The following is a 14,863-nucleotide window of genomic DNA, read 5'->3' as shown; positions in this document are numbered from 1 at the left end:
GAACCTCTCCTGTCATGCCTGATGCCTGGCTCAGTGGGAACAAGCCCTTTCTGTCTTCCCCCAGATATGGGTCATTTCCTGGAAGACTGTGGGACATCCTGCCGTCCTGGGGAGTGAGACCTGTACCCGGTGTGGGCCACTCTGGAACCCCAGGGCTTCCTGTGATTGGGCTCACTGCTGCGCAGATGGACCCCTGACTTAAGAGTGCCATTCCCTCTTGCCTCTTAAGGAACAGCCTTACTCCTGCTGGGGTCTTTGGTGGTGCCCAGGTGACCGTAGGCACATCACCCCAGCAGAGACCAGGCCAGTGGCTCCCTTCGTCGCATCTGCCACAAGGGATTGTGCACACCCTCCCGGAGCCTTGAGCCTTCCGGGGTGTACTGGCTGGCTTCCTGTAAATGCCGAGCCTTCCAGGCAGCCCTCGCCTTCTGTGCTGGCGGCTCTCCCAGATCTCACCTGGAAGGAGGGACAGAGGTACTCCTCCCTTATCTTCATAAGGATATAGAGCCTCTGAGCGGAAACAGATAAGGATTTTGTTTAAATAAGGGAAAGGCAATCTCACCTGATAGCAGTTAGGAGAAGGGGGCCGTAAAGTTTGCATGCCTGAGCACCAGACCCTGGACCTTTGGAGGCTCCACCTGGGTGAGAAGCCACGGGGACACCAGAAGGTGGGAGGGCCTGAGTGCCCTCTCTGTTACAGCTCAGCCCGGACAGAGCCCGGCCACCCTGGGGCGTGTGTAGGGCCTGAGCGCAGCTCTCCCCACGTCGTGGGTACCCGTGGCGTCCCTCTATGGGAAGCTGTGCTAGCCTAGTCTGCTGGGGGCGAGGGGGCTGCATGATTCCTATTTAACTGCTGAGGCATGGAGGGAATGCAGGACCCCGGGCCTCGCAGACCCCACTGAATGCTGGAACTGGTTCCAGGGGACCTGGAGTGCTTCGGGCCGCCCAGCTGGGGTCCGCGTCCCTGGAGTGGCTCGGCTTCATGCCCCCTGCCCCCTGCCCCCTGCTGGCAGGGACGCCTCCCGCTGCCTGGCTTTGTGGAGGCGGACCCTGGGCCCCGTCACAGGGACAAGGCTTCCAATCCCCACTGTCCCACTCAGTAGCCTTGTACCCTCAGGCAAAGATCTTCATGTTTGGGCTCCGGTTTGCTGATGGATACGGTGGGAAGAATGACAGATTCCCGTCGTGGCTATAAACTGTGGAACGGGTACCACGGGAGTGCTTGAAGCCGCTAGTGGCTGGTATGTTAAAGCACTCTCATTGCTACTGGGGTTATGATGCCTTCAGTATTGTTTAGCAGATTAAGGAAACATCTGGAAGACAGAAGTTAAACCACCTGTCCAGGCTCACAGAGCAGGAACTAAAGCCACAGCTCAGGCCTCCCGGGCTTCCCGGAGGGGTGCCCTCGGTGGGCCGGCAGGGAGCTCTTGGGGTTGCCCAAGGTCGCCTGGCACCGCCCAGGAGCCCCGGTGGGGTGGGCTGTGGACAGAAGGCCGCGGCCCAACACAGCGTCCTTGGCCTACACCGGAGCCGCATCACAGCCGGGAGTCATCGCTTCCGGGCCGCAGGCGGGGGCTCTCGGGCCCCGCGGTCCCGGACGGTTAGTGCGTCCACATCCTGCAGCCGCTGCCCCAGGCCTGGATCCTGCAGCATAGCTCAGCTCGCGTTCCTTTTTCTTCCCTTCCTTACAAGTAAGCTCTACACCAACGCGGGGCTGGAACTCGCAAGCCCGCCAGGCGTCAAGTTCCTCTTCTTGAAGCAAATTCAGAATAATTCCTCCAGCGACGTTCTGAGGAGCTCGTGGCTCCTCGTGGCTCATCCCCACCCGGTGGTCCTTCCCCTGTGCATCGTGAACGCGTTGCTCTCATGTCCGACATCTAATGCTGTCGTCATCACAGATGCAGCTGACATTTGTCTATGATTTCTATTTTTTAAGATTATTTATTTGAGAGAGAGAGAGAGAGAGCACAAGAGGGGGGTGGGGTGGGCAGAGGGAGAAGCAGACTTTTTTTTTTTAAGATTTTATTTATTTATTCATGAGAGACACACACAGAGAGGCAGAGACACAGGCAGAGGGAGAAGCAGGCTCCATGCAGGGAGCCCGATGCGGGACTCCATCCCAGGAACCTGGAATCATGACCTGAGCCAAAGTCCAGAGTCAGAGGCTGAGACCACTGAGCCACCAGGCACCCTTGTCTATGATTTCTAGAAGAATTATTTATTTATATTTAAAAAATATTTTATTTATTTATTCATGAGAGACAGAGACAGAGAGAGACAGAGAGACAGGCAGAGACACAGGCAGAGGTAAAAGCAGGCTCCATGCAGTGACCCTGATGTGGGACTTGATCCCAGAACCCCAGGGTCATGACCTGAGCCGAAGGCAGATGCTCAACCGCTGAGCCACCCAGGTGTCCCTCTAGAGGTTTTAGATTGTTCTCTTCACTATTAACATTCTGCTTCAAATACAGTATAATATACCTGTGTACATGTGGTATATGAGTGTGTGGAGTGGAGGAAGGTATTTGCAAGAAGGTGTGAAACCGTGTGCACACCAGTATAATTGTGACCTGACTGGTTAATACGAAGAGAACATCATTGTTACAAACACATATATGGAACTTCATTTTCTTCTTTGGTTTCTTACTGGCTGGCGCTGCAAAGAAGGGACACACCAAAAATTGCCAAATCTTTTCTTTTTTAAAGATTTTATATTATTCATGAGACACACACACACACACACACACAGAGGCAGAGACACAGGCAGAGGAAGAAGCAGGCTCCATGCAGGGAGCCCGAAGTGGGACTCGATCCTGGGACTCCGGATTCTCGCCTTGGGCTGAAGGCGGTGCTAAACCGCTGAGCCACCTGGGCTGCCCGCCAAACATTTTCTTGAAAGCAAACAATGTTGTGTGTATTTCTGATATTAGCAAAAATAGTGAAATAAATATGTTAGCACCCGTTTCTGTACATTAGTCTCAGTGCCGTATCCAGTGGGCAAGGACTGGATTTCTCATGGCTAACAGCCCTTGACAAGTGAAAAATGCCCCATAAGTAGGTGCTAACTGGTGGGATAAAAAATTGTGCATAGCCATGTGACATTTTGGCAGGCACTCTCCTTGCGGTCCAATAACTACTACATGCAAAAGACTGACAGCCAGCCACTCTGGACCTCTCTTACTAGTAGGCGGGCAAATATTTCTGCAAGAAAGTGAAAAAACATCTACACACAGAGCGTGATGGCACAATGCAGGCGGGAGGCTGCGGCACATGGCGTGTGCCCCTTGCTCCCTCAGGGCACCAGGACGGCGTGTGACACGGATCCTCCACCCCCCAGCCCCGCCTCCAGCCCGGGTATTCAGGTTCTGGCCCGGTCATGAGGCCGATGAGTCTGTTTCAGTCCTTCCCCTCCTAGAAAGTATAAATCAGCACAAACATGTAGAAAAGAATTGCCCGGCGTGGCTGGCACAAAGGGCAGGACATCTTCAAACTGGAAAACGGGTAGAATGACGGGCAAGGGCGCAGCGGGCACAGCAGCCCCCGGGGGTCGGGAGGGTGGGTCCCGATATCTGGGGGAGAGGACGTGAGGTGTAGGACCCGACGGGGTGAGAGGTTGCTTTGGGACCCCACGGAACAGGGACTTTGGAAGGCCATGGCCGAGGTGAAGGTGGAGCGCCGCGTCCTGTGCAGCAGGAGCGGGAGAAGCCGAGGAAGCCGAGCCCCGCGAGGCTGGGGATTCCCGTCCCAGGCGTCTTCCGGGGACCCCAGGCCGGGCAATGAACACCACACCCGGCCCTGGGCACGGAGGGGGGCCGTGCGCGGGTAAGCGGAAGAAGCCACAGAAGGGTAGGACCCTCGTAGGACGGTCCTACTTGGTGTCCGTCCCCGGAATGGCAGGAATGCTGGAAATAGGCGCGGCTCGGGGCCAAGACCCCCTTTAATGGCAGGGCGATTCCACGCTGCGCAGGTCCCCCTCACCCCAAGGTCCTTCGGTGGGGGTGGGGGTCGGGGAGGGCACGGGAGGCGGGGCGGGCCCACCCGATCGGGCGGCTCCTCTGCCCTGGACGGGCCGCGAGGCCGGGCCGAGCTCAGTGCTCCCTGCCAGGGCCGCTGGAAGAGGGGCAGAGCCGTGCACCCCGCTGCACAGAGCGACACACGCACACTCCCTGAGGGGGAGCGGCCATCCCAGGCCTGCCGGCCACCGCGTGCCACCACGGAGCAGGGCCTCCGATAAAGCAGCGACTGTCGGGCGGCGGGAGAAGGAAGCCATCCCTGTCCAGCCAGTGACCACGGAGCTTGTGCCACCTTGCCAGGTCCTCCCCGGGGCCTGTGAGCTGGGCGTCCTCTCGCGGTGAGGGGGATGAAGGGACGGGCTCCCCGCTCGTCTCCGTGGCTCCCCGTCCCCCTCGCCCAGGGGAAGAGCACGCCGCGGGCAGCAGCCCTCCTCCAGGGTGACGGCGTGCCGAGGGCGCCAGGTCTCTTCTTCCTCCGGGGACTCGCGCAGGGACAGATGCCGCCGAGGGGCCCCTGGGCACGGGCAGGGCTGGCACAGCCTGAGGGTGCCCTTCCTCCCGCTGCCCGGCTGGGCGCCGAGTGCCGGCTCTCCCGGGGGCCAGGGACACCGAGCAGAGCGGCCCCCGCCCGGCCTTGCCTCAGCCCCTTCCAGCCGGGGGTGTCCCCTGCGCCGGGCCGCCTGGGACAGGCTGCTCGCTGCTGCCAGCTAGGAGACCCCAGCCGGCTCTCCGCCGTTCAAAGCCCCTTCCTGCCACCGGGTCAGGCCCGAGGGGCCGCTGTGACAGGGCGGGCGGCCACGGCACACAGAGGCCCTCTCTCAAGGGAGCGTGTGGCTGTGCCTGGCTGAGGGCGCCCCAAGCCTGCTTCTAGAGGTTTCTCCGAGGTCATCCCGCGGCTAGCCAGAGACTTCACCATCCTCCCTGCTTGGCGAGTCATCTCCACGGCCCATCGTCCCCGTGAGCTCCTGGGTGGCTGTTCTAGTCAACGCGACCCTGACCTGGTCGTGCAGGCCCTCGGCTGGGGGCTTTCGCCATAAGCCCAGAGCCCCGCAGGGCCAGGAGAAGCCCAAGTGGACTGAGCACAACGGGTGGGGGTGGGGCTGGGGCTGGGGTGGGGCAACTACCGGCCACGCTTGCAGCTCTAGGCTGGGCACAGAGTATGGCCCTTGAGATGGCACCGAGCAGGACGAGGACCCGAGATTGGCAGCTCCTCAGGGGGCAGAGGGCACAGGGGCTAACAGATTGGACAGCGAGGCGAGGCGGGGGGTGGGGTGTGCACATCCGAAGCCCCAGGGGCTAGTGTCGGGGCGACAGGGCCTCAAAGGCCCCCGGAGGGTGCTCGCTGCCCGGGAGGGTGCTGGCGGCACCGGGCACACACCAGGGCCTGCCGCCAGGCATCCTCCCGTTGACCCTCTGTGCAAGGTGCCGGCTGCACTGTGTGGCTCAGGAAGCAGGGCCCAAGGGGACAAACAGGGCTGGCCGGGGTCAGGCAGTGGGCTGGCGGCGTGGGGGCCCGACAGCGGGGCGACACCCTAGTGGATGGCCCGGAAGGTGAGCAGGGGGAGGGTGGAGGGCATCATTATGAAGCGGTAGACCATCTTGACGTCCTCGTGGGTGAGGGTCTCCACCAGGAAGTTGTTGAGCACCTAGGACAGAGGCGCGGGTGTCCCCGGACAGCCTGTCACCCCAGGGTCCTGGCCCAGGCTGCGCGGCCTGCCTGGCCCCCAGCTGTGGGCCGGCTGTAGCCCAGGGGAAGCCAGTGGCTCCCAGCAGGCCGTCCTGCACGACAGCCCCCACCCCAGGCCGGGCTCCGCCGCGTGGCGCCTCCCGGGGCCGCTCACGTGGTGCAGCAGCAGCAGCATCTCGGTCTCGGCCAGGCGCCGCCCCAGGCACTGGCGCACGCCAAAGCCGAAGGCCAGGCTGGGGGCCCTGGTGCCGGAGCCCCGGCCGTCCAGCCAGCGCTGGGGATGATAGCGCTCGGGCCTCTCGAACACGGAGGGGTTTCGACCCAGGGAGTAGAGCTGCACCTTGACCAAGGTCTGTGGACGGGGGAGGGGCAGTGTCGGCGGCGCCGGGCGGCCACGAGTCAGCCAGGCTTGCCGTCAGCTGGAGGGGCTGTGGGGCCCCACTCACCCCCGCCGGGATGTGGTAGTTCTGCAGCACCACGTCCGAGCCCACCTGGCGGTCCACCGAGATACCCACGGGGTACAGCCTGTGGACAGGGGTATCCCACAGGGTCGTCCGCTGTGTCCGCAGGAGCCCTGGCTTCCCTCCCACGGCCCTCCTGGCGCAAGGGCGCTGGCCCAGGGGAGCTCCCCGCCACCCTTTCGGGTCCCTTCTGGCTCCCGGAGGCCCGGGTCACGAGCAGCTCGTCCCTGGCACCTCCTGAGCTCAGATGAAGCTCCGCCACCCTGCGCAGCCCTGGGAGGAGGACACGGCCGAGCATGGCTCCCAGGGGGGCACTGAGGTGGCATCACGGAGCCAGAAGCGCCCCCATCCCTTCGGGGAGAGGAAGAGGAGGTACCGGGGATGCATGGTGGGCAAAGCTGCTCCTCGGCCCCAGGATCGGAGCACCGCTCCCCAGACAGCGGGGCCCAGGCAGCCGGAGGGGGTTGGGGGGGTTCGGGGTGGGGGGGGGCTGGGCAGGCCTGCCACACCCACCTCAGGGTCTCCTTGAGGGCGGCCCGCAGCAGGGGCAGCTCTGTGACTGCTGTCTGGGGATTCTCGGCGATGCCGGCCTGGGCCCCCCGGCTCTCCTGGCGCAGGGCGTGCTGCACATCAGGGTTGCGAGCCAGCTCGAACAGAGTCATCCACAAGGGGTAGGCCGTCTGCAGGAGCCACAAGTGTGGGTGCCTCCGCCCGGACCACCCCCCAGGACGGCGGTCTGCCCCGGGCATGTGCCTCTCCCCCTCCACCCTGGGGAGGACGGATCCCAGGGATCTGACACCTCAAGATCTAAAGCCCGCCTCATCCCCCGCCCTCGCATCCCCGGGGAAGCTCTGTCCAAGTTCAGAGAAGATCCAGGCCTCCTCCTCCACCCACTTGAGGGCCTGCCTCTCACCCTCCTCGGGGGCTCCATCTGCTCAGGGGCGCGCGTGCGTGTGCCAGGGGGAGGCTGCTCCTCGGCCCCAGGGCTGTGGCACGTCAGCACCCATGCAGTGATCTTCCCTGGGCACCGAGGGGCAGGTCAGCCCTGACCCCGTGGCCTCAACACCAACGGGCCACCCTGGGCCCTAAGTCTGGCTGGGCCTTGGGCTCCGCTCAGCTAGTTTCTCCCCCCGCAGGGTCGGTGCCTCTGCTCAGGAGCCGGGGTGCCCGGGCCAGGGCAGCACCTCGGGACGCGGGCCGAGGAAGGCTGGGTCTGCTTCCCCCACCGCCACCGCTACCGCCACCCCCATCGCCCTGCTGGGTTGCCATCTGCTGGCTGTGCCACCAGCTGCAGCCCAGAGCTGCCCTTTCTGTCCTGAGCCTGTCCCCCGCAGGGCAAGTCCCAGGAGAGCCACATGTCCCTGTTCTCAGGAGAGGCCCCTCATGTGCACACCACCCTCCCCTTGGTCAGGCCCCAGACATCTGTGTGAGGTGTGTGCCACCGCAGGGCACTGGAGCCCCCGGGCTCCACACGGGGCGGGCTCGGCTCCCCAGTGGGGCAGAGGCCGAGCTCTCCCCTTGGAGGGGCGGCCCCCGCGCCCTCCCCTGCCCTCAGATCAGAGCCTTCCATCGCCTAAGAACAGGGGCGAGTGGGTCCACTCTGTGCGGGGGGGGAGGGACGCGTCGCCTGGAGCCCGGGCGTCCGTGTCCTGGGGCAGGGCTGGTCCGGCCTGACCGTGTCCACGCTCCCGGCGGTGAGCTCGATGCAGTTGGCCCTGACGGCCTCCAGGCTCAGGTCCGCGCGCAGCAGCAGCTCCCCTACGATGCCGCTGTAGTGCTGCGGGCGGCCGAGGGCCAGCTCCTGGTAGATCCTCTGGATGGCTTCGTTGGCTGTGGGCCGGAGACGCAGGGGCCTGGGCCCGGGGCCGGGGGGCTCTCCACCTCAGCCCTGCGCCACGGCCCGCCGCACCGCCTCGCCCGCCCGCTCCTGCCCGGTGCTCGGGCCCAGCGCAGCCTGGCCCGGCCTCCCCGCCTGCTCCTGGGGGCCTCCAAGGTGCCCCGAGCGCCCCGCTGGGGCCGCAGCCCTCCCCCAGCCTCAGGGAGCTGGAACGGCAGCCCTGGGTCCCTGTGCCGCGGCACTGCCGGCGTCAGGTCCTCACCGTACTGGACGATGTAGTCCCAGGACTCAAAGTGCTCCTTCCACACCCTGGCACTCGTCCAGCGCGACAGGCCCCGCGGCAGGTACAGGAGCTGGGCCGTGGACCTCAGCATGGCCTCCAGGGCCTGGAGAAAGTGCAGGCTGGCAGGACTTGGGCTGGGGCCCAGCAGGCCCAGCCGCTCCCCGAACAGGGCCAAACTGCTGGCTGTGGACAAGGCACGCTGCTGAGCGCAGGGCAGCCGCGGGCCCCGAGGGCAGCCGAGGGCCCCGGATGGTCCCAGCCAGGGCCCGGCCCGCCCTGGCGCCAGCCAGCCCGGCACCTGCACACCTTCTACGGTGTAGTACAAGATGCTGGGCCGGATGTCCAGGGTCAGACTCCCGCGGGCATTCTGCAGCACTCTCGCCCTCAGGGCCTGTGAGAAGTCCCTGGCCACCCCGTCCACCATGGGGATGTACTTCTGGACGGCCTGTAGCGACAGCACGTCCGGGTTCAGCTTCAGTCGGTTCAGGCGCCACTCGGGCCCGTTTCTGTAGAGCAGACACAGGAGCTGCAGGGGAGGCAGATCAGCGCCGGGCCGGGCCCGCACCTCCCCCCATCGTCCTGGTCTCCAAGGGGAAGGGGTGGGGCGGGGGGCTGCCTGCAGGGCCCGAGGGGCGGGCTGCCCTCCCTTGGACCCCAGGGAGAACCCTTTCTCCCACGGAGGCCTTGAGTGCCGTGCCCAGATACCCTCCATGTCCTCCCCCCCCCCGCCCCGTGCTCCCCTTGAGGCGAGGCCGAGCCCCACACATGCATCTGTGCCTGGCTGTGCCCCGAGGGTCCCCGGGTTTGTGGCTGCACACCCACGGGGCTCTTCTGGCTCCTCCCTCTCCCAGGAAGGAGGAGGGAGCCCAGGCTCTTGTCAAGCTCTGCCACCCTGCTCACGCCATGCCCCGGGGTGAGAGGCCCGTGGCCCCCTTCACCTCCACCCTTCCTGTTGCTGAGCCTGCTGCCCCTGTGCCGGTCATACCCGGGCCTGTCCCCGCATGGCTTCCGCTCCTCCAGGGCAGGAGCCAAACCGCAACTTGCGTGATACACTCAAAAAAGACTCCAGGGTTTAAAGCCTTCCTTTCCAATTCGCGTGCCTTTTATTTCTTATTTGTATCCGGCTGCTATGACTAGGACCTCAATGGGTAAGGAAGAAGTAATGACACGTCCTCCCCACCTGCACGTGGCATGATACCGCAGACAGAAAACCCCTAAAGGCGCCAGCCCCGCCCTCCCCCCAAGAAGGCCAGAACTGGTAACTGAGTTCACAGGGTCTGAGAATACACAATGAATATACCGAGACCTGATGCATATCTGTATGCTAAGGATGAAGTAGCACGAAAGGGAATGAAGGAAACAATCCCATTTCCATTGCACCCAAAATAAGACAACACTTAGGAACAACCTTAACGGAGGACACGAAAACCCGGTACTCTGACAAGCGTAACACAGGTGAAAGAAGCTGCAGACGACACAGAGAAATGGGAAGGGAGCCCACGCTCATGCATTGGAAGGACCGATCCTGTTATCTGTCCACGCTACCCAAAGCGAGCTACACAGTCCGTGGAATCCTTATCTAGATACCAACAGCATTTTTCGCGGAATGAGAACAAATAACGCTAAAACGTGTATGGAACCCCGGAAGACCTTGAAAGCCAAAGCGACCCCGAGAACGAACCACAGAGCTGCAGGTCCCACAATCCCAGGTGTGAGGCTACACTACCGAGCGTAGTGATCGGTCCAGCCTGGTGCCGGCACAGAAGCAGGCGCACAGACCAAGGAGAGCTGAGCGGAAGCCCAGAGGAGGCCACGACTGAGCGGTCCATGGATCTCTACGAAGGAGGTGGAATATCCAACGGGCAGAGGACAGTCTCTTCAACAGGCGGTGCCCGGACATCCGGACAGCGCCCGGCAGAACGACGACACCGGCTGGCTTCCTACACCACATGCACAACTACCCTCGGAATGGATGAGAGAGCTCCGTGCGAGACCCGAAACCATACACCTCCCAGAAGACAGCACTGCCAGGGCCGTGTCTGACGTGGGCCGTCAAGGCATCTCTCTGGATGCGGTCCCCTCAGGCACGGGGAGGAAGAGCAAAATTAAACTATCAGAATTTCACCCACGGGGAAGTGTTTGCCCAGCGAAGGACACCGTCAACAGAAGCAGGAGAGCAAGCTCCTGAGGCGGAGAAGACTTTGGCAAAGGACGCGTCCATGAGCTCAATATCCAAACATTTAAGGAACTCATGCAACCGCACCCTGGAAAACACACAATCCCATGAAAAACGGCAGAAGGCCCGGATGGACATTTTCCCAAGGAAGACACAGCGATGGCCCACAGACACAGGCAGATGCTCCTCATCACCCATCGGCAGGGAAACACAGATCCCAACTACAGTGAGACAGCCCCTCACACCCATCAGCACGGCCACCGCCCCAAACCGCAAGAAATGACAGATGTTGGTGAGGCTGTGGAGAAAGGGGAGCCCTCGGGCACTGCTGGTGGGAATGCAGCCTGGGCAGCCGCCCTGCAGGACGGTAGGAAGGGTCCTCAAAGAGCCAAGAGTGGGGGATCCCTGGAGCTCAGCAGTTTAGTGCCCGCCTTCGGCCCAGGACGTGATCCTGGAGTCCCCGGTCAGGTCCCACATCGGCTCCTTGTGTGGAGCCTGCTTCTCCCTCTGCCTGTGTCTCTGCCTCTCTCTCCCTGTGTCTCTCATGAGTAAATATATAAAATCTTAAAAAAAAAAAAGTGAAACATCGTTCCACTACTGGCTGTTTCCCCAAGGAAAATGAAAACACACAGCGGAAAAGATATGTGCACGCTGAGGTTTCCTGCAGCCCTGTTTATGATGGGCAAGCTAGAGAGAGAGGCAGACATTTATATACGATGGAATATTACTCAGCCACGAAAATGAATGAGATCTCGCCATTTGCAACAACATGATGGATCTAGAGGGTATGATGCTAAGTGCCAATAGTCAGAGAAAGACAGATTACCATAAGATTCCGGTCGTTTGTGGAATTTAAGAGGCAAAGCCAATGCATTAACACAAAAGAGAGAAAGAAAGAAACAAAGAAAGAAAGAAAAAGAAAGGAAGAGAAAGAGAAAGAGACAGACAAAATTCCGAGTCTTAAGCAGAGAGAACACCCTGCTGGTTGGCAGGGGGAGGGGGCCGGGGTCGGGGAAACTGGGCTGGGGACCCAGAGTACACTTGTCGTGATGAGCCCTGAGCAGCGTATGGCCGTGTGGAGTCCTTATGTTGTCTGCCTGAAACTAATGTAACAGTATCATGGAAGTATGCTTTGATTAGGAAGAAGAGGAAGATGATGTGAAAGAAGAAGATGATGAAGAAGGAGAAGGAGGAGGAGGAAAAGAAGAGGATGAGGAAGGAGGAGGAGAGGTTGAGGAAGCAGAAGTGGGTACCGAATGAGAAGAGGAGGAGAAGGAGGTGTCAGAGGAGGAGAGGAAGAGAAGCAGAAGGAGAAGAGGAAGAGGAGGAGGAGAAGAGGAAGAGGAGGAGAAGGAGGAAGAGAGGAAGGAGGACAGGGAGGAGGAAGAGGAGGAGGAGGAAGAGGAGGACAAGGAGGAGGAGGAGGAAGAGGAGAGGAGAAAAAGGAGGAGACGGAAAAGTAGGTGCAGGGGGATGCGGAGGAGCAGGAGTCGGGGCAGGAGGAGGAGAGGCAGAGGGGGAGGAGGAGGAGGTAAGAGGAAGCAAAGGAGGAGGAGGAGGAGGAGGAGGAGGAGGAGGAGAGCGTTCTGGCCAAGTGGGTGCTGAGCAGTAATTAGAGCAGATGGTCTCCGGGGAAACCAGGGTCCCGAGCCCATCAGCACGGCCGGCTCCAGGGCGCTGTCCGTCTGTCAGTCCGTCAGTCCGTCAGTCCGTCCGTCCGGCGGATGGTGGAGGGAGCTGCCTTCTCAGGCACACGAGAGCACAAGCAGCGTTTCCACGGCTGGCTGCCTGCACATAGAGACGAGGATCGTGTGCGCTCACGGGCGCCCAGAGAGATGCACACGCCACATGGGCCCCGGGCAGACACGCACGCTGACACAGACGACGTGCGTGAGCACACCCACAATGCCCACCTGCACATGCACACGACACACCTGGATGCTCAAAACTGGGCACACATGTGCAGATGACACACTCTTAGGCACGCAGGCCGGTACCAAAACGCACACGCACGTGTGCACAAAGAGCAGAAGTGCGCACACATGTCAACACGGGGAGACACCGCTTAAGCACGCACACCACGGCATGAGCACAAGTCAAAGGCAGCCATCGTGGGCAAACACACACGTATTCACATGCCTAAAACAGCACCGACCAGTGAGCGTAATTGTGGGCCCACTCACACTCCTGGGCAGACACCCACCACACACACACGCACCCAAGGGTGCATACGCGGGCTCATAGCCTCCTAGGCTCTAGGTGGGAGGCCTAGAGTTCAGCTTCTGAACAAAGGCCCCTCCCTCTGCCGCCCGCCCTCCTCCCACCCTGGCCTCGCCCTCCGGAGCCTCCTGTGCTCAACCCCAGGGCCCACGGGGCAGGGACCGAGGGCTGCCAACCCAGGGGGCCCCAAGGCCCCAGCACACACTCCCAGGGGCACCTGGCTGTGACTCCAGTCCCCCAGGCCTGGGCCTCCTGACCTGTAGGAAGGGAGAAGGCCACCCTGCCTGGGCGGGCCAACTACAAAGGCCTGGGTGGAGTGGGGGCTCCCTCGTGGAAGCGGCCATCCTGCTCTGCTGACCTGTGGCCCTGCTGCCCCTCTCCAGGCCCGGGAAATGCGGGCCTCCCCACCCCTCACTGGCCTCGGGCCGGGGTGCTCGGGGGCTGCCCGCTCCCTCCCACGCCTCCCCCCACCTCGCGCTCACAGCAGGAACACGCCGCATTTGTGCCCACGATGCTGTCGGTAGGCCAGCCAGGGGTCCAGGGGCGGCCGCCAGGGCTGAGGGCTCTCCACTCGCTGCAGCCTCTCCACGTCCTCGGGCAGCATCACGTGCACCATGTGTGTCCCTCCCACGTCATACCTGAGGGACAGAGCTCAGAGCCCTGCTGGGGGGCCGGGGCCTCCCTGGGGCTCCCCGTGCAGAGCCACCGGCCTGGCTCCCGTTGGCCTCTCCGTCCTCCTGGGCCGTGGACGGGGCTCGAGCTCGGGCTCCTACGCCGTCTAACCGGGGAAGCCTCTCCCTCTCGGCCGTCCGCCCTCGGCCGTCTGCCCTCTGCCTCTCGGGTCACCGTCCGGGGAGCCCTGCAGCCTCACAAGAGCCCCGGCGGGTGTCCGGGGTCAAGGGCACGGAGCAGCCACTGCTCAGCCCCCAGGCGGCCGCTGGGGACGCGCAGCGCCCTGCACCCGCAGGGACTCGGAGCCGGGAGGGACAGCCGGGCAGGGTGCTCCCAGCGAGGCGGGCAGGAAGGCTTTACCTGAAAATGGGCCCCAGCTCCTGGAAGGTGCGGTGCATCTCCAGGTGGAGGCTCTCAGAGCCCTGCTGCCTCCAGATCTGCAGCACCCGCATCCACTTGTTGCCGGGACAGCGGGGCACGGCTTCGAAGGGCAGCACCGCCCTGGGGGCCGGAGCGGCTCGGGTGCCCAGTGCGCGAGCCCTGCTCAGGGCCAGCCAGGGCCCGGCCCGCCACCCTCGCGCCTGTGCCCTGAAGGCCATTCCGATGCTCCCTCCGTCCCCTGTCAGCACAGTCCTTTTATCTCGCCCTGAGGCCTGGAGCGACGACTCGATCGCGTCATGGGAGAAGCTGTCCCTGGACGAGGCCAGGAAACCCGGCTCAGGGGTCAGGGCCGGCGGAGGAGGAGGAGGAGGAGGAGGAGGAGGAGGAGGAGGAGGAGGAGGCCGAAAGAGATGGATGGGCGCCTCACTCCCACTTGCGCAAGGCCTGCTGGTGGCCGGGCGTTGAGAGCAGGTGCGGGGTGTGGCCCGGGGGCCCAGGTGGCTTGGCCAGGGTAGGGCCCTCGCCCCCTCCCGGGTGGGGGAAGGAGCAAGATGGATGGGTCCTTATCTTTTCAAGAGATGACAGGGGCCTGGGCTACTTTCCTCTCCCTCTACGAGGACCAGGGCAGGAAGGAGCGGAGCGCGTCATCCCATCGACCCACAGGCCTTCTTGGACTGCTCTCCCCCTGGCCTCAGGCTGGGTGCAGGAGACCCCGACACTAACCTTAAGCTGGCTCGTCCCACCAATGAGCGCTTTTGGTCCTGGGGCCGGAGCCGGGGCATGGGGGCTGAAGGGGGGGGGCAACGGGGGAAATCCAGAGAGCCAACTGAGGGTGGCACTGATGGGGCCGAGGCCCTATATGCCTGTCTGGCCTGCAGGCTCAGTTCAGGAGCAGCCAGTGGCCAGGACACGAGGGTCACTGATAGGATGCCCGGCAAGCCCCTCCTCGGCAGGGAAGCGGGGGGGGCACAGCTGGCGTGGCCCACGCGTGGCCCGCGGGCCTGGGCCTGTTTCAGTGCCTACGCCCTCCTCTCTCATCTGCACGCGTGCTCTCGGGGCTGCAGGCTGTGAGCTCAGGCCAGGCGGGAAAGGATGGATTCTATGATGGGGTGTGTGCTCGGGCTCCCGACCCT

The 14,863-nt window shown here is 62.9% G+C and overlaps 2 protein-coding genes across 4 annotated transcripts in view; both read right to left on the bottom strand.

Moving 5' to 3' along the window:
* The window catches only part of LOC119874440 (lymphocyte antigen 6K-like), a 61,428-nt gene that overhangs the window by 25,452 nt on the left and 21,113 nt on the right, over positions 1 to 14,863 (bottom strand). The gene's annotated exons all lie outside the window — the stretch shown is intronic.
* On the bottom strand, positions 4,303 to 14,101 carry LOC119876933 (cytochrome P450 11B1, mitochondrial-like). 3 transcript variants are annotated; one of them, XM_038555709.1, is made up of 9 exons: positions 13,710 to 14,086; positions 13,160 to 13,315; positions 8,588 to 8,787; positions 8,261 to 8,464; positions 7,837 to 7,991; positions 6,675 to 6,841; positions 6,147 to 6,225; positions 5,855 to 6,052; positions 4,303 to 5,659 (listed from the first exon to the last, which is right to left on the bottom strand). In XM_038555709.1, exons 1-9 carry the CDS (start codon positions 13,946 to 13,948, stop codon positions 5,546 to 5,548), a joined length of 1,512 nt encoding a protein of 503 aa, XP_038411637.1. In that variant the 5' UTR covers positions 13,949 to 14,086; the 3' UTR covers positions 4,303 to 5,545. The 3 variants fall into 3 exon arrangements, with proteins under 3 accessions (XP_038411637.1, XP_038411638.1, XP_038411639.1); XM_038555710.1 differs by lacking the exon at positions 13,160 to 13,315 and having other exon boundaries at positions 13,710 to 14,101; XM_038555711.1 differs by lacking the exon at positions 5,855 to 6,052.

This window comes from Canis lupus, chromosome 13 (assembly GCF_011100685.1).
Source record: "Canis lupus familiaris isolate Mischka breed German Shepherd chromosome 13, alternate assembly UU_Cfam_GSD_1.0, whole genome shotgun sequence".
NCBI classification, from domain to species: Eukaryota; Metazoa; Chordata; class Mammalia; order Carnivora; family Canidae; genus Canis; species Canis lupus.
Note: the sequence above shows the minus strand (reverse complement) of the source record. Positions and strands in the feature narration are given on the sequence as shown.

What these genes read in the sequence shown, in the direction of transcription:
- LOC119876933 (XM_038555709.1), bottom strand. Translation starts at nt 13,948, where the DNA reads ATGGCCTTCAGGGCACAGGCGCGAGGGTGGCGGGCCGGGCCCTGGCTG. An exon ending in AAATGCGGCGTGTTCCTGCT is followed by an intron (nt 8,788 to 13,159) that starts GTGAGCGCGAGG and finishes TCTGCTCTACAG; the next exon opens with AAACGGGCCCGAGTGGCGCC. An exon ending in GCCCTCAAGGAGACCCTGAG is followed by an intron (nt 6,226 to 6,674) that starts GTGGGTGTGGCA and finishes CCCTGTCCACAG; the next exon opens with GCTGTACCCCGTGGGTATCT.